Source organism: Balaenoptera musculus, chromosome X, assembly GCF_009873245.2.
Source record: "Balaenoptera musculus isolate JJ_BM4_2016_0621 chromosome X, mBalMus1.pri.v3, whole genome shotgun sequence".
In the NCBI taxonomy this organism is placed as follows: Eukaryota; Metazoa; Chordata; class Mammalia; order Artiodactyla; family Balaenopteridae; genus Balaenoptera; species Balaenoptera musculus.
Window position 1 is genome coordinate 99,935,536 of NC_045806.1, and position 27,285 is coordinate 99,962,820.

The 27,285-nt window shown below is 42.5% G+C and overlaps 1 protein-coding gene across 1 annotated transcript in view; it reads right to left on the minus strand.

Annotated features, from left to right (window-relative positions):
- Positions 1-1,411: 1,411 nt before the first annotated feature.
- Positions 1,412-27,285, minus strand: part of KIAA1210 (KIAA1210 ortholog) — a 148,247-nt gene continuing 122,373 nt past the window's right edge. The window contains exons 4-12 of the mRNA XM_036839843.1: positions 25,325-25,493; positions 18,665-18,791; positions 18,200-18,349; positions 14,390-14,545; positions 11,241-11,349; positions 6,792-9,491; positions 5,460-5,623; positions 3,911-4,013; positions 1,412-2,445 (exon numbers count right to left, since the gene is read on the minus strand). Of these exons, the coding sequence (XP_036695738.1) occupies positions 2,270-2,445; positions 3,911-4,013; positions 5,460-5,623; positions 6,792-9,491; positions 11,241-11,349; positions 14,390-14,545; positions 18,200-18,349; positions 18,665-18,791; positions 25,325-25,493 (3,854 nt within the window). The 3' untranslated portion in view covers positions 1,412-2,269. The remainder of the gene's footprint in view (positions 2,446-3,910; positions 4,014-5,459; positions 5,624-6,791; positions 9,492-11,240; positions 11,350-14,389; positions 14,546-18,199; positions 18,350-18,664; positions 18,792-25,324; positions 25,494-27,285) is intronic.

The following is a 27,285-nucleotide window of genomic DNA, read 5'->3' on the forward strand; positions in this document are numbered from 1 at the left end:
GCCCCTTGCTTCTGAAGGTGCCTTATTCTAATAGCCCATCTTGCAGTAGGACTCAGGCCTAGTCCCGGGGCCAGGCTGGAGTACAACCACCATCTTGTCCCCTCTACTCATCCCCATCTGCATGTTCTCTCCCACCCGTCTCTTTGCTCCCCAGGTATTTACACATGTGAACACCTCCTCTTCAATACCACCTCTCCCCCATACAAACACCCACCTGGAGGCCATCAGCTTGGTCAGGCACACCTGCGTAGGGGTCCTTTATGCTCCGCACAACCTCGTAAGATCAATTTGGTTTTCTGGCAACCCTTGGGTCTAAGTTGTCAATAACCTATTCAATTTCCCTCCCCACGTGACAGACGGAGACAGACTACAGAACAGGCTTTATTGAATTTATTTGCTTTGCATATAGCAGAAATCAAGAATGCTAAAAGAAGCTGAAAACTTGTCAAAATGTGCCTCTAGGCATTAAAAAAAGACTTAACCTCTTTACTGAAAACAGATTTTTGTTGCTAACTGTGAAAAGGAAATTGTTAATGGAGAGTTCCTAATAACCTAATAGTGGTCCACCCTGAGAAAAGGGGGAAGGGAGGTATAACAGTTAATCTACCAGCATTGCCTGGGTAAAGGGCATCTACCTTAATGAACTGTTCACTATGGGAATACAAAGGAAATCAAACCCAATCAATCAATCAAAAACCTAGCATTATCAAAAAGGTAAAGATATAGTATGAGGAAAAATAGATGTTTTACAGAGAAAACGCAAAACCAGCACATGATTGTACAATATCACATTATACCATCATCAGGAAAACCAAGCACCAAGGGTTTAAATTAGCTCTGGCACCTCACAGCCTCTCTGAATTTGTTTTTTGCATGAGGCAGCACCCTGCTTGGGATTTAAAGGCACAGTTATGTCTAGGTCTGCATTTCTGTTTAAGCAAAGTAGCCCCAAGGTGACAGAGGCAGACACAGTGAAAGGTATACTAAGACACTTCTGGGTTTCCTGAGAAAATGAGCTAGGTACTGTCCAGGCATCCAAAGGGAGCTCTCCATTAGTGTTTAGTGTGTTTGGGGTTGGAATAGAGGGGAAGGACTTGGGGTGGCTGGTTCACTGGGGAGGTGGGGGCTGTCCAGCCTAGTGACTGTTGAGGTGTGTGTGCCTCTCGGAATGAGGGGAGGGAAAGGCTGCTTCAGTCACTTCAGGCTTCCCGTTAGCAGAAAGTCAGTTGTTCTGTGGCTTTGAGGGTGCAGTCTTGTCTTAGGTTAAAATCTTCTGAAACAGAGACTGCTGAGGGAAACGGACAAGAAACTGGGCTACTCGGAGGTTTCCACCTTAAGGCTGGAGACAGGGCATAAGACAGCTCTCTAGTGGCCCCAGACTTCCTTGTGGAAGGCTTCCCATCTGCTCCAGTGAAAGCACAGCTTTTGGAATTTGCAGAATTTTGAATTTCAACAGGGTCTTAAGTGCTTTAAAAATAGGATATGTATGAAGTGCAGTACACTTCTGAGCAACTAGAAAGGGTCACAGTGGCACTGGGGCAAAAGGTCAGACACTGATGGGCTAACCATCCAGAGGACTATGATAATCCCCAAGGAATGTTATGCCCCATAGGAAGGTGCTCACTGCCGCCAGACTTGTGACAGGTTGACATGGGACACGTGCAAAGAGAGGTCTGTATAAGTTGCAGGTGTTGGGAGCCCTCAGGGATACAAAGAAGGTGTTTCAAAGGGCAGTGGGCTGATTGGGGGACTGGCTGTGCAAAATTTTTCTTGGAGACCCAGAATTTTCACTTCTACCACCTCTTCTTAGGGGGCTTTGCAAAGTTTGGAGCAGCAACCAAAGAACTGAAGCATTTAACTAGGCTCATAAAACCTAAAAGCCAATCCTTGGACCAAATCATCTGGACATTTCCATTAGAATGAATTTATTTGATCAAGGGAAATGACCACCTCTTAGTTGCTCCAACAAAATGCTTTCTCCCTTCTACAGCACATTGTTCAAAGTTAAAGTGTTCTCAGTTCGACAACAGTGCAAACATTTTACACAGTTTTTATAGAGGAAATGCTGGGTTTTCAGATGCTGGCAGTGACTGTACTGAAGGTTAGGCATTCATGGCATCTGTGTCATTCAAATAATTATTAGCTTTAATTCCCCTTTTAAGGCTCTTATGCTTAATAAAAATGGTTACAGTAAATAATTCACTACGTGGCATTAATACAGCTACTGGGAATTATCATTTAAAATGCTGATACTCCACCCAGGAGCTATTTATTGCGTGAGTTTTGCTACATGGCTCCACGCTTTGGCTTTCTTCTTGGCCAGGGAGAACCAGACTGGCTCAGCTGGCTCAGCCGGCTGTTGTAGCATGGCTGGGAGAGTTGAAGACCTTCTGGTTTCTTTTTCCATAGAAGGTACTTGAAATATCTTCTCATCTTCGAATCCCACTGGAACCATAGCAAATAACACACAAGCAGTAAGAAGCCCCAGAGATACTGAGGTATGTTTATGGGATGCAGTAAAAATTTTCCTCCTTTCAGGTTTCCTCTGGCTTCAAAAAGTCAGTGCATGCGCAATGCCATAGGGTGGTATGTGAAAAGGGTAACATCAGTATGGCTAGAGCCACAGGGGCCTGACATGGGAAGGCCTGAGAGAAAATACCTACAGCTATAACTGCCAATCTTTGGGTGGTTATTATTGGATTGTCTTACACTTTTGAATTGAGACCAGAGAGGAAACATGTTGTATGGTATCTGTTCAGTTTTTTAAATTTCATATTAGGTAATATTGTTTTTGTTTTGCCAATCCATTATGTTGTATGAAATGATTGTTGATGACTCAATAGATACACCCAGTAAAAGTCTATGCTAAATAACATTATATCAACTACTCCTACCTAGCAGCCTACTTCACTATTCCCCAATTCTACTCCTTCCCTCATCCTGCTTTACGGTTGATTGACTTAGTGGCTTAGACTCAACCAGTGGTTCTCAACCCTGGCCACACATTAGAACCACCTAGGGCTCTTTTTAAAAATACAAATGCACATGCTATTTCCTGAACTAATTGAATTAGAATCTCTAGCAATGGATCCAGGGCCATCTATAATTTTTAAAAAGCACATCAGGTGATCCTAATGCACAGTGAGAGTTGAGAACCGCTTGATAGGATTACTGTGCCCATGAGACTGTTCACAGCTATAAGCAGGTCAAGTGCTGCTATATCATGGCCAGATGGTGGGTTCCTAAATTCCTAGTTTAATTTCTTCATGAGGCGGACTAAGGCAGAGAACAAAGATGACTGAATATAAATCTATCCTCCCCTCCCCCTGCTCCTTCTGAAAAAAAAAAAAATCCCTCTGGCACATGACTCTACTGATGAGACCCCATTCTGTTCTATCACAGCACAGTGTTTTTTTTCAGCTTTCAACATTTCCCCACCTCTCATACCTCTGCTCAGAATACAGAGGGGCCGAAACAAGCCTTTTAAATAGTTAAAAAACAATTCAATACCATTGGGCATTTATAGTGGATTATTTTCCGCAGTTTCACTGGGAATGTAGAAGGTGAGAAAATACCGTTTTGCTATAGACTAGAAAGTGGCTTGGTTCTTTCCTCTTGAATACCAGCCACAGGAAAGTTCTAGTGAGTGATCACCATTTTGTTCCGATACAGCTTCCTCGATGGGGTAAAAGACTGGAAGACCCTCTGAAAATTACACATTGGACTGACTTATAGTAGTCATAATAATTGGATTTTCCTAAAACAAGCTAATATCTGTATCTAATGGAAGACCCATGAGAGAATCATAAGCTGATTTGGGGGAAGAGACATGTATTGTCTGAAATTGCAAAAGTTTTACAACTTCTGCCAGGGCTATTTTGGGAGTGGGGGGTTGGAGTGTGTTTTTTACCTGCTTTGGTAGACTTCGGTGGCTTCGGTGCTATCTTCTCCCGTCTGTTGACATCAGAAGTGAAAACCCTCCTTGGTTGGTTTTCATCTGCAAGGCCAGTTCTCTTTAATACAAAAATGAAAACAGAAAGCTTGTAAGTCCTGACATGAAAACAGCAAATTACTTATTCAGATCACAAGGTGCAAGTCCTGTCCTGGGTATTATAAGTTCAACATTAATCAAAAGGAAAGAGAGAGATAAGGAAAGAAATAGCACAGAAAGCACCTTGGTTCAGAATTTAGGTTCACAAAATCTAAGCTGGTTCAACTTTATCACCTTTCTGAGCTGGGAGAAAAGGCTGTCTAATCATACAAACAGTGTAAACAGGTTAACATGAGAATTATGTAACTTGACAACAACCTTTTCTCTAGGACTTTGCCAGCACTTAACAGAAAGCTAACAGAAATGCGGTGGTCACAAACAAATCTTATCAGTTAACTGACGTGAGTTCCATAGATTTCTACGTAACAAAACCTATTTACATCTGACATGCGCTCCTTGCATTACAAAGTGATATAACAATAGGTCTTTTCAGAATTGTACAGTTTAAGCTTTTCAAATTAACCTCTCCACAACTGGTCTAAATTAATTAGTTTATATACCCTAGTGTATTTCCCTCTGACAAAGCTTTAACCAAGGTGGACTTTGCCCCCTGTATGATCCTGCTCCCTTAAAAATACTAATAATGAAATGAAAAGATCTTTAAAGCAAAGAGTTAAACAGATTTTCACATGATCCCACAACAAATTCAGTAAGCACCTAAAAGTATAGGAACTTAGACATGTCGATACGTAAATTTCATTGAGTTTTCTTGAGTCAGTTTTATGTAGTTTTGACAAGAGGGGTTCTCATTCTAAAACTTCCAAAGACATTGAAAATGGGACATTGGAAGCAAGACATCATCCCAGCATGCCTGATCCACATGTGGTACCATTAGCCTAGTTCATCACATAACTTCTCTTTTAACCTATAGGGAGGTACCAGACCAAACCAAATCAATATATGGAAACCCAAACACCAAACATTACCTTTATTTACATAAAGTTAAATCATTATGTACTGATATGGAAAGGTGCCCAGAAATAAAATAAGTGAAAAATAATATGTATAGTTTAATTCCATTTATATTTTCTTAAATACGTATTTATAGGCCTAAAATATCTGTAAGAATAGTTACTCAACTCTCACCCCAGTGGTGACCTCTGGGGATTTTTAATAACTACTTATTTCTCAACCAATTTCATGGAATCCTGCTCTAGAATATTTAGGACAGGATTTGATTTACAGAATCTTCTCGTATTCATTACTTTTCACAAATCCTTTAAGAACATAAAGTGGAGCACATTTCTATGAGTATAAAGCAAGTCTTTTCCCCCAAAGAGTTCCCTTGCCTTGATGAATACATCCAAAGAGCTGGGGAGCTGCATGTCTGGGAAAGTTCCCAATGTAAGCTTAATCAGTTGGCTCCAGCACCCTTTTGGAGTGTTTTGTGGGCTGCTCCAGGTCTTACCCCATATCTAGGTTCCTTAGTCTCAGCCTTGGCTCCAGCTCTATTCTTGGTTTTTGGCTCTTTCACAGGAATGTTGGCCTGCAAACTCCCCTGCCTCTGCTTTATCATAGTTATCCAAGCTGGCTCTGAGGTGGCATGATCGGACTGTCGACCAGGAGCTCTTCCTGAGAAAGGAATGAAAGAAGTTAGAACTAAAGTGAGGCAGGGGCTTCCCTGGTGGCACAGTGGTTAAGAATCCGCCTGCCAATGCAGGGGACACGGGTTTGAGCCCTGGTCCGGGAAGATCCCACATGCCGCGGAGCAACTAAGCCCGTGCACCACAACTACCGAGCCTGTGCTCCAGAGCTCGCGAGCCACAACTACTGAGCCCGTGTGCCACAACTACTGAAGCCCATGTGCCTAGAGCCCGTGCTCCACAACAAGAGAAGCCACCACAGTGAGAAGCCCGCGCACCACAACGAAGACCCCCCCAACACAGCCAAAAATAAATAAAGAAAATAAAGAAATTTATTTAAAAAAAAATAAAGTGAGGCAGGCAGGGTCTTGAGACTGGCTGGGACCTACCCACAATAATGTCCCAAATGGGGATCCTTGTTAACTGCCAAATGAAAATAAAAAGATAACATCTAGAGAAGGGCCCCCTTCTTTTGTGCCCTCCCCACACCTTGGCAAGGCAGGAGTTCCTTGAGTAGATAAGAAGCTGTACTTCAAAGTTTGCAAACCATCCTCTTACTGGTCCCTTTGCCTCCCTTGTCCATCCCTCTTCCTATCCCCATTTCAGGGTAGGACAATGGGTGCCAGGTGAGCTGGGAAAATTCCTAGGAGGCCAGACGCTTAGGTCACTGATGTCATTTCTCTGACTCCAAGGAAAATCTTATTGCATTTGTTACTTTGTGGTCTCTAATGCAAGTGTGTGGTTAAATGGATACGGTTATAGGCATGGACAAGACTGTGTGATGATGAGTCTGAAGGTACAAAGGCTTTGAGAGCGATAAATGCTCAAAAAATCACCTAGCCGTGGATTCTTAGACATTTCAGGTGAGTTAAGAAGCTGTGGAAGTACAAACATTTACAATAAATTAAGATTTCAAGCTGAGGGTCTGAACATAGTGCTCTGTTAATGAGCTGGCTTTTAAAATCTACATGGTGTTGAGGGGAGCATAATCCATGTAAAGGTATTTTGAGAAAAGCATAAACTCCCATCTGCATGTAAGGTGTATGGGGAAAGGGGGATGGGGAGATGGTTATGTGTCCATTACAGAGTGTGGACAAATGTCCAGAGGGGACCCCTTTGGGAAACAGAAGGAAGCTTGGTAAAATCTTTTTTCTCACCCTTATACTTCTGTGAGGAAGAGGTTTTTCTCAGTCGGACCCCAAAAACGTTTTCAATGTCAGCCCAATTGGTGGATGAATTTGAATGGCTGTTATCTTGATCACCACTCTCAAGAACTTCCTCCTTAGAGTAAGTGCCACCAGAAGTGGACGTTTGCCAGACAGGAGCATCGGTGAACTTCACAGCTTTGGTAGCAGGAATCAGGATGTTCTTAATGAGGTCTTCGGAGCCTTGGCTGTGTTTCTTGGTTTTGTCTGGAGAAGCTGGGTCTCTCCATAGGGACCAGCAGCTAGGATCGCTCTCCAAAATGGTTCCCTCAGCAGCAGCACTCATGGGACTTGAATAAGCCTGTTGCTGATGTGCAGGGACTGCAGGAGCCTGAAAAGGGTGTCTGGGACGCAGGTGCTCCTCCGAGCCGCTCCACTCCGCAGGTGCACTCACTGGGCCTGTTGAGAAAGCCTGTGGCTGAAATTCAGCCTCATCTTCGGCTTGGCCAGGGTGTCTGCCAGGCAGCTGCTCTTTAGAACCACTCCACTTTACAGGACTGCTCTCTGAATGTGAGAAGACTTCTTGCAGGCCTTCAGGCCTCCCCAAGCACGGTAAAGGGCTTTTCGTAGGCAGCTGCTTCAAAAAAATGCCTCCCTCAATATCGGTACCCTCGTAGCCTGAGAAAACTTGGTGCCCGACTTTAGGACTCGACAAAGATTTGGAAGGTTGATTTGAAGACAGAGGATCCTCACAGGTTCCCTCCTCAGTAGAAGGGCTCTCTGAAAAGATTTCCTGGACCATAAACTTCATGAACAACTGGAAAAGATGACTGGAAAGCAGCGATTCCTTAGATATGCCTTCTTCAACTGCCATGCTCTCTAGACGTGAGGACATTTCCTCAACTTTAAACTTTTTAACCGACCGGGCAGGATATTTGGGAGGCAGTGACCTCCCAGAAATGCCCACCTCAACAGCAGCACCCTCAAAACTTGACATTTGCTGGAGTTTAGGTCTCACAGTGGACTGGGAATGTTTGGAAGGCAGGAGCTTGGTAGAAGCACCCCCTTCAATGTCGACACTCTCTGGACCTGCAGAGATTGGTTGTTTCACTACTGGTCTCATCGGGGCCTGAGAAGTCACTCTGGGAGGCCGCGGCTCCATGGAAATGCCCCACTCCGCAGCAGCGCTCTCTGGACCTGCAGAGGCTTGTTGCTCGGATGTAGGGCCCAGCCAGGACTGGCAAGGGTGCCTGGTAGGCATCTGCTGCACAGAAGCACCCCACACTCCAGGTACGTTCTTTGAAGCCCAGGAGACTTCTTTTTGGTCTTTGGGCCTCCCCAAGGCCTGCGAAGGGGGTCCGAGAGGCCGATTTTCCTCACAGCTGCTCCAATCCTCAGCACTACTGTACTTTTCGACATAACTATTTGCTCCTGTGGAGACTTCATCTTCAGGCTCCCCCAGAGCCTGGGAAGCGCATCTGGGAGCCAGCTGCTCATGGGAACTGCTCATTTGCATGACAAAACCTGATTCTGCAAAGACTTCTTGGCCATCTTTGGACTTCCTCAAAGGCTGGAGAGAGTGCCTGGGAGCTCGCTGCTGCCCAGAGCCGCTCCCCTCTTTGGAAGCACTCTCGTAACACGAAAAGACGGCTTCCGCTTCTGGCTTCCCCAAGGACTGGGAGGAGTATCTAGCAGCCCACTGCCTAGGAGACTGCCGCTGCTCGGGACCGCTCACTCCCACGGCTGAACTTTCTGATTCTGGGAAGACTTCTTGTTCGTATTTGTGCTTCTTCGAGGGCTGGAAAAAATATCCAGGAGCCAGCTGCTGCTCAGAACGACTGCCCGCCTCTGAAGTACTCTCTGAATCTGAGGCAACGGCTTCAGCTTTCAGCTTCCGCGAGGACGGGGAAAGGCTTCTGGGAGGCAGCCTCTCTGCAGAAATACCTCCCTCTACCAAAGCTCTCACGGTATCTGAAATGCTTGCTGTAAAGGCCTGGAGAACGTTTCCAGGAGACTTTTCTTTGTAGGTATCTTGATCTGACTTCATTTTAAATTGGACACTTTTCAAATCAAAGCTGGACACTTCTTCCTCTTCTGACTGGCTATGAGAAGGATCCAGAAACCCCTGATCCTCCAGTGTCACTGAGAAAATATCTTGGGTTGTAGAAGGGCTTCCTACCACGGGTAAAAGAGCAGCTCCGGCTTCCGTCTTCTTGGCTCCAGAAGCCCCATCTTCATGGGATGGTGATAGACCACTAACCATGGACTCTTCCATGTCTTCAGTTATGGGTTGTGATGCTGATGCTTTTCTGGCTTCAAAATCTATACCGGCACTTCTCCTTCCCATGTCATCTTTATCTGAAAGCAGCTCCTGAGGAGTAGCGCTTTCTGTTCGTGCCGTTGGGGGCTGCTCCATGACTTGCTTCTCCAAGGGCAGGTGCCAGGAAAGGAAATCCCTGGCAGTCTTACCGGCAGGTGGGGACCCAGCTCCATTACCTAGGCCAAGTGCTCGACTGGATGCTTTAAAGCTTCTCCCTTTGGATCCACGCTCACTTGCTTCTGAAGTACTTGAGCCTCTTCTGCCACATTGTCTTCTGTACGCTGCTGGAAATGCGTAGCCCTGACTCTCAGCAGCATCTCTGTTTGCAGCCTGACCTGTTGTCTCCTGTTCATAAATCCCAGTTTTGTTTCTCTGTTCCCAGCCTGAGGCACCTGTACCAAATAGAAGTAAGGAAAGGAAAGATGTGTACTTTTGATTTTGTAAAATAAGAATACTCCTCCCTGGCCCAATGGGTACCTATCTGCTATTGAATTCCCTAGCGTGGAGAAGTAGCTATTCAGAAGACAGAGAACAACTTGGTCACTATTAGCCTTCTGTGGTGGGAAATTTTTAAATCAAAGTGAAATCCTGTTTTATGAACTGATTCCAAGTTTGGCACGTCACCATTATATCAATACTCTGTTCCACCATTAGATGTGAGACACAGCAAAAGGCAATTTTTGAACTTGTAACAACGATTACCTTTTAGGAAACTGACTGGGGCAGGGTGAAGGGAAATTTTACTTCCTATCTAGTATTTATATTTTCTACTTAATTCTACTTAATTTTTAGATAATATGCAGGTATTGCTTTATTTTTTAGAAAGGTGTCAACAGGGGTTATCTGGAAGGTAGGATTATGGCCCCCCATTTCTTCTGCTTTCAACTCTCTTTATTAAAATAATCTGATGTAATATACATGCAAAGCCATTCTTGGAAAGCCTTAACAATTGCATCGGTCCACAGGCTTCAGGTCAAGCACAAGGCAGCAGTTCTACAGACTGCTCCTCTCCTCTCTACTACTTTTACTAAGGAACTTATTTTAATCCCCAGGTGGGAGGGTCCTCGGGGGCCTCCCCTCCCTCCCTCATCATCCACTGGTCCCTAGCTCCATCTAGTGGTTTCACATCCAGCATATAGTGCCGAGCATGGGGTGCTGTACTCCAAACCACTCCCATGACATGGAAAACCAAAGTATCTGCCCTCATGGACACTGAATAAGTATTATCCTCTGTGTGTAAAAGTGACAGCTATTAAAAATAAATATGAAAAGAGGATAAAAAGAAAGCAAAAGAAATTACTCATTTAATTTCTTTCTTGTTTTGTCGTTGTTATGCAGAAGAGTTTTGTGGTTTTGTTACTTTTCATGGGAAAACGTATTTAGGGATATCCTGCCTTTGAACCCACATGTGAAATCCTTTGTGGCAAAAATATGAAATAGCTGTTTGACTTAATTTGTGGAACAGGAATTTTGGTTTATCAAGTATTGCTTGAAATTAGATTGCCATCAGCTGGAGCTAACATCCACGTACACACACACACACACACGCACACGCACACAGAGATGTTCACTCCAGTGGTATTTGTTGTTTGGGGATTTGATGGGTGTTGGCTGCCAAGGACATCTGTCTGCATCTGCCCAAGCCCTCTTTGCCCATGGATATGGGAACTGGTCTCACTGTTAACACAAGACCTTTTCTCTCTACTGGAAGAGAAAAGCAACTTTAAAAAACCAGGGTTTTTTTTCGCCCGTTCTGTTATTATTGTCTGGTTCTGTTGCTGAGGGGGAATGCTGAAGGGGAAATCACTGGCTGCCCTCAGATATCTGGGCTCACTGAGGAACTCAGCATGTACATTAGACTTAGAATTAAACAAACTTACAAACAAACATAAAACACCTCTCTGGTTGGAAATTCATTTAGGTACAATAGGAACCCAGGTAGGACCCTTTACCTAAATCTCACACAAGTGGCAACTGTATTAATTGGGCAGTTTAGATGGATAAACTTGGACCACATTAGTATGCATCTTAAACTGAAAGCTCTCCGAGGACCAACAACAGCAGGCCTGGGTTCCTGTCGCGTAGCACCATGCCATTAAGCTTGAGGACATGTTTCTGGGTGAGGGTGAAGATGTGCCAACCTGTACTGTCTTTCTTCGGCTTCTTTTGGTCAGCTTCTTTCGGTTCGGTTGTGCTTTTCTCTTCTTCAGAAGCCAGTGGAAGGCTTGGCTTCTCCTGCTTTGGTTTTGCCTAAAAGAGGGAAAGAAAGAGCTTGAATCAGACTTAAGTGCTCTGAACCCACCCCTGCATGGTTGCCGAAGAAAAAAGCATCAGGAAAAAAGTCCTTACTATCCCAATGGCTCTGTTGGGAGCATAATAATACAATTCACAATGGAAATTATTTCCAGTGGCGTCCATAACCTGGTGATCATTTTACCTATTGGAAGTGGTTCACCTAGATTTGAAGTTTCTGATCTCTGAGTGATATGCTGCAGGGAACTCTAGAAAACACCCCAGAAATCACTGACCCACACTGCAAGGCCATAAATCTGAAAACAGGGTTGCTGGGCCTGACAACAATCATACTCAACCAAAAAAGGTAATTAAGAAAACACTTCCATTTACAATAGCATCAAAAAGAATGAACTAATTGGAAATAAATTTAACCAAGGGGTTCAAGACTTGCACACTGTGAACTACAAAATATTACTGAAAGAAATTAAAGAACTAAAAAAATGAAAAGACATCTCATGTTCATGGATTGGAAAACCTAATGTTAAGATGGTGATACTCCCCAAAGTGATCTACAAATTCAGTGCCATCCTTATCAAAATCCCAATGTGTCTTTTTGAAGATATGGAAAAACTGACTGTAAAATTCATACAGAATTTCAAGGGATCTCGAATAGCCTAAACGATCTTGAAAAGGAAGAATAGAATTGGAGGACTCACACGTCTTGATTTCAAACCTTACTACAAAGCTACAGTAATCAGGACAGTGTAGTACTGGTATAAGCATAGACATATAGATCAATGGAATAGAATTGAGAGTCCAGAAATAAACCCATTCATCTACGGTTAAGTGATTTGCAGAAGGGTGACAAGACCATTCAGTGGAGGAAAGAATAGTCTTTTCAACAAATGGTGCTGGGACAACTGGATAGCCACATGCGAAAGAATGAAGTTAGACCCTTATCTCACACAACATGTAAAAATAAACTCAAACTGGATCAAAGGTCTAAATATAAGAGCTAAAACTCTTAGAAGAAAACATAGGGTAAATCTTCATAATCTTAGATTTGGCAATGGTTTCTTAAATATGACACCAAGAGCACAAGTACCAAAAGAAAAAAATCAATAAATTGGAATTCAACAAAAATTTTAAAATTTTGTCCAATTTCGTTCTCTTGATAAAGTTAAAAAACAACTCACAGAATGGGAGAAATTTTTTGCAAATCGTATATCTGATAAGGGTGTAGTATCCAGAATATAAAAAAAAAACTTTTACAACTCAACAACAAAAAAAAAAACAACCCAATTTAAAAATGGGCAAAAGACTTGAATAGACATTTCTCCTAAGAAGATAATACAAATGGCCAATAAGCATATGAAATGATGCTTCACGGCATTAGTCACTAGGGAAATGCAAATCGAAACCGCAGTGAGATACTTCACACCCACTAGAAACACTGTATATAAAAAAAGGAAAATAACAAGTGTTAGCCAGGATGTAGAGATATTGGAACCCTCATATATAGTTGGTGGGAATGTAAAGTGGTGTAGCTGCTGGGGAAAACAATTTGGTGGGTCCTCAAAAAGTTAAGTATAGAATTACCATATGACCCAGCAGTTCCACTTCTAGGTATATACCTAAATGAATTAAAAACAGGTGTTCAAACGAAGACTTGTGTATGAATGTTCACAGCAGCAATAGCCAATGGTGGATAGGACCCAAATGTTCATCAATGGATGAACAGCTAAACTAAACATGGGACATCCATACAATGGAGTATTATTCAGCCATAAAAATGACTGAAGTACTGATCTGTGCTACGACATGGATGAACCTCAAAAACATTATGCTAAGTGAAAGAAGCCAGATACAAAAGGCCACATATTGTATGATTACATTTACATGAAGTATCCAGAATAGGCAAATCCAGAGACAGAAAGCAGATTAGTAGTTACCAGGGGCTGAGAGGGAGGAGGAATGATGAGTGACTGCTTAGTGGGCCTGGGGCTTCCTTATGCAGGAACCAAAGCTACTCTGGAAGTGGAGAACGGTGATGGTTGCACAACATTGTGAATGTACTTAATGCCACTGAATTGTACACTTAAACATGATGAATTTTATGTTATGTGTATTTTACCGTGATAAAAAATGTTATCTAATTCAATCCTTCCACCAATTCAGACTGTTCCAATTTGTCTGACTTAGTGCTATTGTCGTAGCCTAAATTCATAAATCAGTGAGCATCCTAATTTGGCTTTGAGAGTTTGACGGCCATCTGTCCTGAGCAGGAGCAGAGCCTATGACAGAAGCAAGCATGTCAGCTCCATGACAACAAGGAATGTTAAAGCCTGTGCTTTAACTTTGGTCCTAACCAAATTGTTTTTTTGTTGCCATATCCAACTGAAGGCTGCTTCCCTCCATAGAATCTTTTAACATCAAAACAGAGTTTTGCGCTGACTGGCCAATTATCTTCATCATAAATTACCTTTCTGTATACTTTTTAGTCCCCAAGGTTAATTGTTCTAAACTCTACTTCACTCTAAAAGCCCTCTCAAGTTCAAAAACAACCAATCAAATTAACCGCACAATAGTATGAGAATGGAAGTGTTGATATGAGCACAATCTGCTGATTTTCCAATTGTTGATGGGTATTTTTTGGTTGGCAAAGCTAGACATATGAAATACACATACCTGCCCTCTTGTGTCAAATGACTTTTCATACGAATGTGTGTCTATCAAACAATACTACATGACCTAACCTTTGAGATTTTGGCATTTGAATCTGTAGAGGCTTTACTTCCATAAAAATCTCTATTGTTTTCTTTGTGAAATAACTGAAAACATCCACAAACTTTTTTTTCAGAAATACGGTCTTCCATTGCTTATAAATTACAGTGCTAATTATTTGGTTTGTAGAATTGGACAGAAAATGTAAACCACCAGGCAAATCAAAAGCAAGAATGGCAGCTCCTTCCCCAGACATCCCCCTAGTATTGAGCTACAGCAGGAATAAAAGCGTCCCCCACAACCTGCGACTTAGGATGGAGCTAACACTTGCCTTCTTCAATGTCAAGGTCATGTGTGATGAACGCTTCTTTCGTGGGCTCTTCGGTGACTCATCATCAACAGAGATTTCTTCAAAATCCTTAGAGACTGTGTCAGATCGAATAAGAGGTGGGCTGATGCTGGGTTGGCGTGGGCGCCATGGTGGGATCTGTCAAGGAGGAGGATAGAAGGAAAAAGTTAAAACTTGTGTGCCTTCCTCCAAATTACTTGTTGCTTAATGACTGAAGGGCTAAGAACCCAAAGTGAAAACAATGAGCCAAGGAAAGAATCTCCTACCTCCTTGTCTTCCCTTCCAGTACGTACTCAAACCAAAGACGAATAGCCTTGGTTCACTCTCTGGGTTGCTGCACACTTTTGCCAATCCCCAAAGACAGAAACTTCAAATTGCTTGTTTGATCAAAACCAGAATCCTGGTGTTACCTCCTACTGATGCCAACTATAAATCTTGTTTGAGTCTGATCTTTGTTTTGATCTTGGCCCTGTCTTTGGAAGTCCAGATCTTGTGAAGGTGAGTCTTTGAGTTATGATCTGGGCTTGGCATCCAAACTCCAATCCTGATTTCTATCACTCTATCAGTCCAGGAATTGTCTGGATCAAATCTTGACCGTGGTGGTTGCTTATCTTAAGCCTGTCAAGATTGATTTTCTGGGATTTTTAGAAAATCTACAGAACTAGTCCTGGTTAGAACTGGTTTACTAGTTTTCTGAAGTAGATAAAATTGATCATTTGGGTTTACCTTGAGCTTCAGCAGACTGATTTAGTTGATTCCAGTTTGAAGTTCATGGTACACTTGAATTTGAGGCACTGGTCCCTGACATGGTCCTCTTGATGTGGATCAGAATACCTGATTTTATCTTTAACAAATACTGGCTAAGCATGTACAGTGTACCATACCCATTTTAGGCAGTGGGCCTACAGCAATAAACAGAACAAAATCCTTGTTGTCATGGAGCTGACATGCTTGCTTCTGTCATAGGCTCTGCTCCTGCTCAGGACAGACGGCAGTCAAACTCTCAAAGCCAAAGAAAAGGGGCCACAGTGAGTTTCTGCCTGTGGGGTACTCCCAGCCAATGTCTAAGGTGCCCTCTTATTACTACCAGGCCCCACTGGGGGCTCTTGAGGAGAGACCTTGGGGATTAACCATCTCCAAGCCCAACTGTGATAATAATCACTATACTAATGGCAGCTAACTTTTACTGAAGGCTTTCCTCTGCTTTAATCTTTATTATTTCCTTCCCCTTGCTAGCTTTGGGTTTAGCTTGCTTTACCCTTTCTAGTTCCTTAATCTGGAGAGTTAAGTTATTGATTTGAGATTTTTCTCCCTGCCAGGCAGGGAGTGCTCTCCATAGATGTATTTCATTCAAACCTTACAATTCTTTGAAAGCATTTGCTCTTGTGGTCTCCATATTACCGATAGGGAAAACCAGATCTGAGAAATTACATGACTGGCCCTAACTCTCACAGTGGCAGAGCAAGCATCTGAAAAGGTCTGCTTGTCTTTAAGCCTATGTTCTTAACCCATCTGCACTCCTGTCTCCTAACTACAGGGGCCAGGAAGGGGATGGCCCATACTCAAGTTCAGGAAGTTTAAAGGCAACAGCCAGAAGAGGTGGTGCGCCTGCTTCCTTAAGAAGGGCTGCAGAGGGAGAGTTGGGTCTGTGAGCAATAAGAAAAGCTGCTTTGTAGTCTCAGTTTCTTAAATTACTGAATTCAGTTTGATTCAACAATAAGAAGATGCTAATAATCTGCTATTACCTCTTCTTGTCAATTTGTCCTCAAATAAAAAGAACATGAAACATCTTGAAGAGTAATCTAGGCACCCACATTCCTAACACTTCAGATAGGATGTCAGGTGAAAATTTGCCAGTAGCATATGCTTGTCAGAGATGAATCCATGCGTGTCTAAGTATGCACAGCTGGGGCGGTGAAACTCCGAATGGCTCATGAAATCACTTATGGTTCCTTTGGCCGTTCACTCCTCTCCTACTTAGATAACTGTGGTAATTCTAGAGCTAATACATGCCGACGGGCGCTGACCCCCTTCGCGGGGGGGGATGCGTGCATTTATCAGATCAAAACAAAAAATTGGCTCGGTCTTGGTATTTCTAACAAAACTGTATGCCTGGATTTCCTCTCCCGCAATCTCCCAGTTGCTCTGAATGTCACTTAATCCATTAAGAATCCTGCTCCTTCAAGGGACCCAACCATTGGCCAAGTCCATATTTACCCCAGCTTCTATGCAACACTGCATGTCAGGACCATTGACTTAATGCTATCAAGCACCCTGTCATTTAGGAATGTCACCCTGGCACTTAAGGGAAGTTTCCCACGCAAACATCAATCTGGTTGTTGATGACTCAGCTTCTGTTAACACCCTACTCCATCTTCAGCCCTGTTTCCCAGGGGAGGGACTAAGGGAGCAAACCAAAAGTATGAGGTGTGGGCCCAAACCAGACATTTAAGAAAACCTGTCTTTGGGCTACTGTAGTTTTCCCTGCCCCCTTCATTGTGGGAAGAAATGCCCCTAGAATCTTTTTCTTATCTTTTTTTATTTTAATGGGCTATCTCTTCTATAAGAGTCTCTTTGTTTCTGGGACTGAGAGGAGGAAGAGAAGGAGGAGTCCAGGAAACAGTTTTCCCCTTTCTGAATATGAGAAATAACCGCGTGGCATTTGGTCATGTGTACCTGGATTTTTGCCACTGGATGCCAAGGGAGTATAGCTGTGGAGGCAAGGGAAAGCTGGTGTTGATGTTTAAAACTGAAGAAGACTGGGGGCTTCCCTGGTGGCGCAGTGGTTGAGAATCTGCCTGCCAATGCAGGGGACACGGGTTCGAGCCCTGGTCTGGGAAGATCCCACATGCCGCGGAGCAACTGGGCCCGTGAGCCACAATTACTGAGCCTGCGCTTCTGGAGCCTGTGCTCCGCAACAAGAGAGGCCGCGATAATGAGAGGCCTGCGCACCATGATGAAGAGTGGCCCCCACTTGCCGCAACTAGAGAAAGCGCTCGCACAGAAACAAAGACCCAACACAGCCATAAATAAATAAATAAATAAAATTTAAAAAAAATTATACATTAAAAAAAAAAAAAAACTGAAGAAGACTGGAAAGTTCATGGAAGTGACTTTTCCTGCTGTAGTGCAAGAGGCCAACAGTCTGCTGACCTAGGGGCTGCTTTACAACCATAAGATCAGCGCTACTGGTGACCATCTCAGTGTTTGCTTCTCCACCCTTCATGGCTAACGTACCCAGCAGAACTTCCACACACAGTATGAAAACCAGAGCGAGAGATAGGGGGTCTTAAGCAGACATGTCAGAAATAAGCCCCAGTTACCTCTTGCCAAATGCAAAATAATCAGCTCTCTAGTGGAGAAGAGTCTGACTGAGCAATGGGTAGGGGTAACTGGAGGTAAGAGACTTTTCTACGTATGTGTTGCATTTTACAGAGACTAAAGATGTACCCTCCTTCCTGTGAAGGCAGGGCCAGAGAAGCTCAACATCTTAGAGATTGGGGTAAGGGAAAGACTATGGGTTTGGAGGTCAACACATCTGGGTCAGAGTTCCAGGTCTACCACTAACTATATGGGTCAGCTTGAGCAATTTCTTTAATCTCTCTGAATCTTTATTCAATCCTCACGAGCAACCCTTTGAGGTAGATATTAATATTATACCCAATGTAGATGAGGAAAGGAAGGCTTAGAGAGGTTAAGCAATCAGCCCAAAGTCTCAGAGTCAATAAGTAGCAGAGCAAGGATTCAAGTGTAGGTCTATCTGTCCGACTTTGAACAATTCTCCTCGATTACCTCAGTGATCTTGGAGCCTGCTACCTCAGTGATCTTGGTGCCTGCAACCCAGACTCCACTTCTGGGCACATATTGCGGTGTAGCTCCAAACACAGCCCCATGCGTACTACCAGTCCAAGCTCTAGGCAGAGTTCTAAAATCATGAGATCTCTGTGGAAGAAAGAAAAAACATGGGGGTTGGAATGCCTGCACATTAACAGTGGAATGTCACTGTCATAATACTTAAAGCATTCTTGGGGTGTGTAAAGAGAAGTGAATATGGTGATACCAGCCAACACTGTGTGCCGGGCACTAGGTAAGCACATCATGTATTTATTTGTTCTCTCATTCAATGTTTCCAACAGTGGGGTAGAATCAGCTGAGAAGCAGGTCCAAATTCTTCCCTCCTTGTTTTTTGACAGGAGAGGAGTCGGGAATGGAAGATGAGTAGTCCAATTAGGCACTGATGCTCGAGTTCACTATTACCTGAAGCAGTCTGCCTCTCTGGACCTCTGGAGAGGGGCATATTCTGCTTCCTGATCTTTCAGACTCACACTCCAACATGAAGATGCTGTCATGGGACAGGGCTTTGTTCCCCATGCTGCTCTTGGCCCTGGACAGGAAGGAAAAAGTCTTATGAAAGCAGCCAAGGGAAGGAACCAAAGGAACCAAAGACACATGTATCAATATGTCTATAATATGGCCTACCATAGACACCTCAGAAGCATATGTGCTGACACAGAAAGTTGTCCGTGAGATATAGAGTGAAAAAAATAAAGAATAGTATGGTCCCATTTAATACATATACATATATTACATACATATGTAGTTTGTGTTCATAGAGAAAAGTCTGGAAGGATATCCACCAAATTGTTAGTGGTGGTTCCCTCTGAGGAATGGCACTAGGAACAGGAGGGGTATTTTCATTTTATACTCTATGTACTTCTGCATAATTTTGATTTTTTTAAATGATCAACACGTATCTTTTTTATATAATAGCTTTACTTTTACTGAGATATAGTTTACATACCATACAATTCACCATTGAAAGTATACAGTTCAGTAGTGGCAACACTGTGGAAGGGGAGGGAAGACCCTGAATCTTGCTATTATTAAGATGAGAGTTATAAAAGATCTTTCACACCCAATTTGTGTCTAATGTTTCTGTTTTGATTAAAAATATCAAATATGTGCCCAGATGCTGGATACTTTCATTCACCAGGTCTTTTCCTCTTTCACACAAGGGTTCTGCAATATATTTGTCCTGTTTTCAAAGTCATCTTATGCACCCACCCTACCCACCTCCAGCTTGCTAAACCCAGATGGAAACACCTTCTGATTGGGAATGGAACCAGGTTGATAAGAATTACATTAGGACAAATCAGGGGAAAGTTAGAAGCAAATGAAAGGCTAAAGGCGCAAAACACTCCTTTGGGGATGTGGGAATATATCTCACCTTTTAAAATTTTCAACCAAAGACATCACAAGAAAAGAAAACTACAAACCAATATATCTTATGAATATAGATGCAAAAATCTTCAATGAAATACTAGCCATCTGAATACAGCAACATATAAAAAGAATTATACACTATGACCAAGTAGAACTTGCAAGGAATGCAAGGTTACTTTAATATATGAAAATCAATTAATGTAATATACAATATCAACAGAATAAAAAGAAGAAACCACATACATGGTCACTTCAATAGATGCAGAAAAAGCATTTGTAGAATCCAACACTTTTTCATGAAAAATACACTCAACCTTGACGGAGAACATCTGTGAGAAGCACACAGCTAATATCATAATGATGAAAGACTGGATGCTTCCTCCCTCGGATCAAGAACAAGACAAGGATGTCTGCTCTCACCACTTCTAGTCTGCATTGTACTGGGTTCTAGCCAGGGAAATTAGGTAAGAAAATGAAATAAAAGGTATCCATACTGGACAGGGAGAAGTGAAATCATCTCTAATCACGGATGACATAATCTTGTGTATAAAACTCCTAAGGAACCCATTAAAAACTACTAGAACTAATCAATGAGTTCAGCAAGGTTGTAGGATGCAAGACCAATATACAAAAATTGATTGTATTTCTATATACTTGCAATGAACAATCCAAAAGTGAAATTTAGAAAACACTTCCATTTACAATACCACCAAAAAGAATAAAATATGGATGGACCTAGAGATTATTATGCTAAGTGAAATAAATCAGACAGAGAAAGACAAATACCATATGATCTCACTTATATGTGGAATCTAAAAAACAAAACAAAAAACAAGACAAAACAGAAACAGACTTATAGATACAGACAGCAAACTGGTGGTTGCCAGAGAGGAGGGGAGGTGGGGGGCTGGGCTAAATAGGTGAAGGGGATTAAGAGATACAAACTCCCAGGTATAAAATAAATGTCACGGGGATGTACTATACAACATAAGGAATATAGTCAATAATACTGTAATAATTTTGTGTGGTGACAGATGGCTACTAAACTTATCATGGTGATCATTTCATAATGTATTTGATCAACTCAGTATGTTGCACACCTGAAACTAACATAATATTGTATGTCAACTATACTTCAATTTAAAATTTTTTATAAAAAAGAATAAAATAGGAATAAATTTAACAAAAGCTGTGTAAAACTTATACTCTGAAAACTATAAAACACTGATGAAAGAAATTAAAGAAGACCTAAATAAATGGAAAGACAACCTATGTTCACAAATTGGAAGACAATCTTGTCAAGAGGGCAATACTCCACAAATTGATCTACAGATTTAATGCAATCTCTTTAGAAATTTCAGCTGCCTTAAATTTTTTTTTGCAGTAATGGACAAGCTGATCTTAAAATTCAAAGCGAAGTGCTAGGGACCACAAATAGCCAAAACAATCTTGAAAACGATGCATAAAGTTGGAGGACTCACACTTGCCGATTTTAAACTTACTACAAAGCTACAGTAATCAAGATAGTGTAGTACTGGCATGATAGACATATAGATCAATGAAATAGAATGGAGAGTCCAGAAATGAACCCATTAATCTATGGTTAACTGATTTGCAAGAAGGGTGCCAAGACCATTCAATTGGGAAAGAATAGTTTTTTTAATAAATGGTGCTGGGACAACTGGATAGCCGCATGCAAGAGAATGAAGTTAGACCCTTATTTCATGCCATATATAAAAATTAACTCCAAATGGGTCAAAGACCGAAATATAAGAGCCAGAACTCTTAGAAGAAACCATAGGGGTATATCTTCATGACCTGGATTTGGCAATGGATTCTTAGACATGACACTAAAAACTTAAGCAACAAAAGGAAAAAAAACAGATAAATAGATTTCATCAAAATTACAACCTTTTGTACTTTAAAAGACAACCCACATAATGGGAGAAAAACTGTATACCTGATAAGGGACTTGTATCTAGAATATATAAGAAACTCTTACAATTCAATAATAAAAATAAAAAAGAATGAAATTTTGCCATTTGCAGCAACATAATGGACTTGGAGGAGATTATGCTAAGTGAAATAAGTCAGACAGAAAAAGACAAGTACTGTATGATAGCACTTATATGTGGAATCTAAAAACTACAACAAACTAAGAATAAAACAAAAAAGAAGGAGACTCACAGATACAGAGAACAAGCTAGTGGTTACCAGTGGGAAGAGGGAAGGTGGAAGGGCAATATAGGGGTAAGGGGGGAAAAGGGTTACTATGGGATTATATGAAATCATGTGTGTGAAACTTTTGAAAATTGTAAAGCACAATAGAATTTAAAGAATCTTTCATTCAAAAAATAAAAAATAAAAATATAGATAACCTAATTAAAAATGGACAAAGGATCTCAATAAACATTCCTCCAAAGAAGGCATACAAATAGCTAACAAACCCATGAAAAGATGCTCAACATCATTAGTCAGCAGGGAAATACAAATTCAAACTATAATGAAATGCCACTTCATACCCACTAGAATGGCTAGAAACAAAACTAAGATAACAAGTATTGGCAAGGTTGTAGAGAAATTGGAAACCCCATACACTGCTGGTGGGAATGTAAAAGAATTCAGACACTTTGGAAAACAGTCTGGTGGTTCCTTGAAAAATTAAACATTAAATTACCATGTGACCCAGCAACCTCACTCCTAGGTATATACCCAAGAGAAATAAAAATATATCTATCCAAAAACTTATACACAAATCTCCACAGCAGCATGCTTCATAATAGCCAAAAGGTGGAAATAACCCAATATCTGTCAATTGATGAGTGCATAAAGTGTAATATATCCATGCAGTGGAATACAATTCAATTTTTAAAGGAATAAAGTACTGATACATGTTACAACATGGATGACTCCTGGAGACATGCTAAGGGAATCAAGCCAGTCACAAAAGACCATACATTGTATGATTCCATATATATGAAATATCCAGAATAAGCAAATTTATAGAGGCAGAAAGTAGATAAGTGGCCACCTATGATTGGACTGTGGTTAGGCAGGAATGGAGATTGACTGCTAATGGGTACAGGGGTTCTTTTAGGAAGGGATGAAAATGTTTTTAAATTAAAGTAATTTTTAACACTTCAAATACTTTTTATCCATTTATTATCTTTATTACCAAATTATACATGTAGGTTGGCATTTTTAAAAAGAATCTGTAAATGGTAACTAGAGTAGCAGCTCAGGCAGTGTAGGGCTAGCACCCACCTTGTCATTGTGCCTGGCTGAGGGATGAGCACGTGGGATATTTGACTGTGACACACTCCGAGAACAATGTGGTGCTCTGGGGATTAAAATGGCACCCACGCTAAGGTGGCTTGTGGGCCAGCAGGGGAGGAGAGGAGGCAGATGTCTGCCACTTTGAAGTAAAGTCCTACCCACATTTTCCCTAAAACTCTCCTACCCAGGTGGCCCTGGTGGTGAAGGTGAGATTCTCTGCTTTATGAAAATAGCAGAAAATTAACGTGACTCTAGAGAAACACAATGGAGTTGTTTCTGATGCAGCACTGGGAGAGCATCTCTACACGTTCGCTCATTATGCACACATACACACTTCCATTCACTGCTTCTCTATGACCTGCTGGCTCAAATCAGGCTCGAGACCAGTGTAGGATCTGTGACTACCCCACCTCCCCTGCTTTGTGCAGAAAAACTGCAAGGAAATGTTAGGCCATAAGTGGGCTTAGAAACTCTGGCCTTTCCATGCCGTGCATCAGCCAGAGTATAACCATTGAACTGGCTCTCTAGTGTCAAGCCCTCCCTGATCAAAGGATTACATTAGCACCAGCTGTGGTCAGGGTTGTCGGAAACCAAACCTCCTGTCCACTCCCTGGAGGCAAAGAAAAGAAAACACATCCAAAATCCAAATAAAATCTTGGCCTTAATTAAAGGCAATAAAGTGTAGTACACCAGCACCCACGAAAAAATCAAATAGAGGAATGGGATTTGTCCGTTCTATCAGATACAGCTTAAAACACTCTTGGAAATAGATACTGGACCTATCGTACAGCACAGGAGAGGGCTGGCCATAAGTTTTGTTATGACTGATCGCTTCAGTGGATGAAAAAAGCTGATCTCCCTAACTCCCGAGTGATATTCTCCAGGGTTTCTCCCCTAGCAATTAAGCAAGAGGTTCGGGTCAGGGGTGAACTTCAGGCCTCCTAAGGTATATTCTTAATTAATTTACGCTCCTTGCAAAAAAAAAAAAAAAAAAAGACCAATCTCAGGTCCTTAGAAAAACATGCTTCCTCATGTATGAACTAGTTCATGCACTTATACTCACTCCCTCTCACTCTCCCTTCCTCCCTTCCCCTCACTCTCCCTTCCCCTCACTCTCCCTTCCTCCCTTCTGCCCCGCCCCAGAGGTGCGCATGCACACACCTTCTTAGTCTGGAGAGTACATCAGACTAAGTGGACCATTTTGAAGGGAGAGGCGCAAGTAAAAAGGGGCAAGGTAGAACTTCAGTAGAGACAGCCCTTGCCAATTTGTAGAGACAAAGCAGAATAAACCCAAACTTCCCTCTCCCACCTCACTCTCTGGTTTTTTTGTTGGGCTAGTCTTAGTTTTCCTTAGACCTCTAATGCAATGGTCTATAATGGTATGATTTGTGAGGTACGAGGCAAGCCCCTTTGCAAAACCATCTCCCTTGCTAGTAAAGCTATCTGAAATACCTCACATTCAATGCACTCATTAAGGTCCTTTTTAAGGAGACCTACGTGCTATTAGTGGGCAGTATGACATGTTTGCTAACTGTCCCATTACCTCCAAGTAAAGCCTTGAGGGAATGGGTAGCAGTACACGTGAGCTCTGTAGGGAGTCCAGATAAGCCTGGAGTTTAAGGCCAGGGGAACAGACCCAAGTGGAACTCCATAGACAGGACTCCAACTGATCCAGGAACAGCTGCAGGTACTGGGTGTCCAGATTTTCCACAAAAAGATGTGGAAGTTGAGGCTTCAAAGATGAAAATTTGAATAGGAGTGGCAATGGTGGCTGAGAAACAGCCTTCCCCACCTCCTGTGACCGGTTACGGCGTTTCCCCCAGTCTCCCGGGACGGAGGGAGAAATGAATTTGGGTTCTTTGTTTGCTTGCTTTTTTGTTCTTACATTAACACAGTGATTTCACCCTTATGCCCCAACCCAGCTAGATGGCTTCACTATCTAAGACTTTAATCACGCATTACGAGATCTGGAGTCTGAGGGCTGGGCAAGCAAACCAGATCAAGCTTCCTAAACGACGGAGGCCATCCTGACCTTATGAAAGAGAGTCCTCCAGCTCCTAACTAATGGTAGGCCCCTACATCTCACTGTAGCTGTGACAGCGCAGGTTGCCCTGATCTACCCGCACCCTCTCACGCAGCACTCTTGGGGGAGGGGGTATGCATTTGTCACGCTCCATCCAACCCACTGAGCTGTGCAGCCCAGACAGCAAACATATATATATATATATATATATATATATATATATATATATATATATACGCGCACAGGGAAAGGCCTCCAGACCCAGCTCCTACAGGCAGGGAGGCCGAGAGTCCCTGGGACCAAAGGCCCATTGGAGATTTGGCTGCCAAAGGGGGACCTGGATCTAGCTACCTGCCCCTTGCCCCGCCCCCACTCCCCACCCCACCTGAGCTTACCCAGGCTTGGTTTGTTGACGTTCCCAAACTGGCATCACAGAAGAGATGTTAATACTGTCACTGGACAAGCTTGGTTTGAGCCTCCTCTTTCCCTGGGTATCTTCAGACTCTTTTTTCTTCTTCTTGCCAAAAAGTCTCTTGAAGCCTTTAAATTTGGATTTCTCCTTTCCTGGAAGTTAGAATTGAAAGTGAGGCAGAGTGTGATGGTGGAAGGGAAGACAGGAGAGGAAACGGCCCTTGTTGCAGGAATGAGCACTATGATCCCAGAAGCCCTCCAGGTCTCGGCCCTTGGCCCCAGTGCCCACAGCACCTTTCATCTGGTTTGTTCTCTTCTTAGTAACTCACTAACAAAGTATCTGAGTCTCTGGTGAAAGCAGAAGCTCAGATCCCAGCTTGTGGCCTCTGGGCAGCCTCTATTCTGGCTCAACTCACCATGCGTTCACTTGCCACTCAATTTCAACTATTAACACACACCTCTTTAGAAGTTCATTCATATGCACTAAGAAGTTCATTCATATGCAGCAATTCTTGAGCCAACATAAGCACTTGGTACCCCGGTCACTGGAGTCATGGTGATCCAGTTGGGGAGCGAAGCTTCCACATGTGACAAACTCTTCAGGACCCTTGGAAATCCCTGTGGGAGTTGGTACTGCCCCACCTGTGCGCTGAAAGGATGCAGACCCAAGGAGTGAGTGCAGTGGGGTTGGTGCAGTCAGGGAAGACGTCCTCAAGGAAGGGATTTATGAGCAAGGGAGAGGGCTGGGAATGGGGAAGAAAGGGCTGCTGGGCAAAGAAGCTCCCTGTGCAAAAGACATGACAAAATCACCTACCAAAGAGTTTTGCAAGGGAGGATGTGTGTGAGTGTGTATGTGTGTGTGTGTGTGTGTGTGTGTGTATTATGTGCATTGTGTATGTTCTTCAATTATTACTGATTGGTTCAGATTATCTACAGTGCTGATGCCCTCTGCACATGCAGATAATTGAAAGTTTGCTCTATCATAATAAAAAACCAGGGCAGCAGTGAGGAACGTGAGCTTTAAATGCTCCTCAGGCTCTCTTTGGGCTGATTAAACAGAGTTTAAGGGTGTGCTTTGCAACAAGACTCTTCTGAAACTTCAGCATGCCTATGTGTATGGTGAAGCGCCAAGAAACGGGGTAACGGTGTTGTCTCTCCAATGCATGTATGCAGAACGTCTGGCAAAACACACTTTGGGAAATGCTGAAGTAGGGCTCCTTCTAGAGCTGAATGCTATGGCCAGTTTGTGTACTGATTAATCCTAGGCCTGCCTATTCAAAAGGTTTCTAAACTTCAAGGCCTCTCTTAAGTCCAGTTGCCCACCACCACTACAATTCACGCTCCTCTCTGTACACCTAAAACTTGACTGTCGGCACCACAAGTTTTACATCTGAATGTTCTCTAGTCTGCGCATTCATTTATTCATTCACCTATTCAATGAACGTTTATTAAGGTCAAGCACTTACTATGTTTTGGGTATCAGTGAGAAAGGAATAAGATACAGCTCTACGTCTTAGCTACTGTCCCCCACATCTAGGCTGTAGGCGGGCCCTCTTTAGCAGCCTCTTTAGCAACTAGCACAGTGCAAAGCACGCAGTGACACTCAAGAGACAACTGAGTCCATTGAGGGGTGCAGAATACCAACACAGCTTGTCACTTCCCTTAAACTGAGATCACTGAGCAGAGCCATCCTTAAGCATCCTATAATTTATACACTGGCCCTTATTGGGGTTGACATAAATTATAAATAATGTGGTAAAGAGCTTGGCATAGGATCTGGCATGTAGTAAATGCTAATAAATGTGAGCTAAAATTAGGGAATCAATAATTGTCTATTAAGACCAGATTCAATTCTATCTGTAGAAATGATCTATCAATTCTATCCATCTACTCTATCTATCTAGCGATAAGGGGAAGAACCCCATATCTATAACTCAATAGTTAA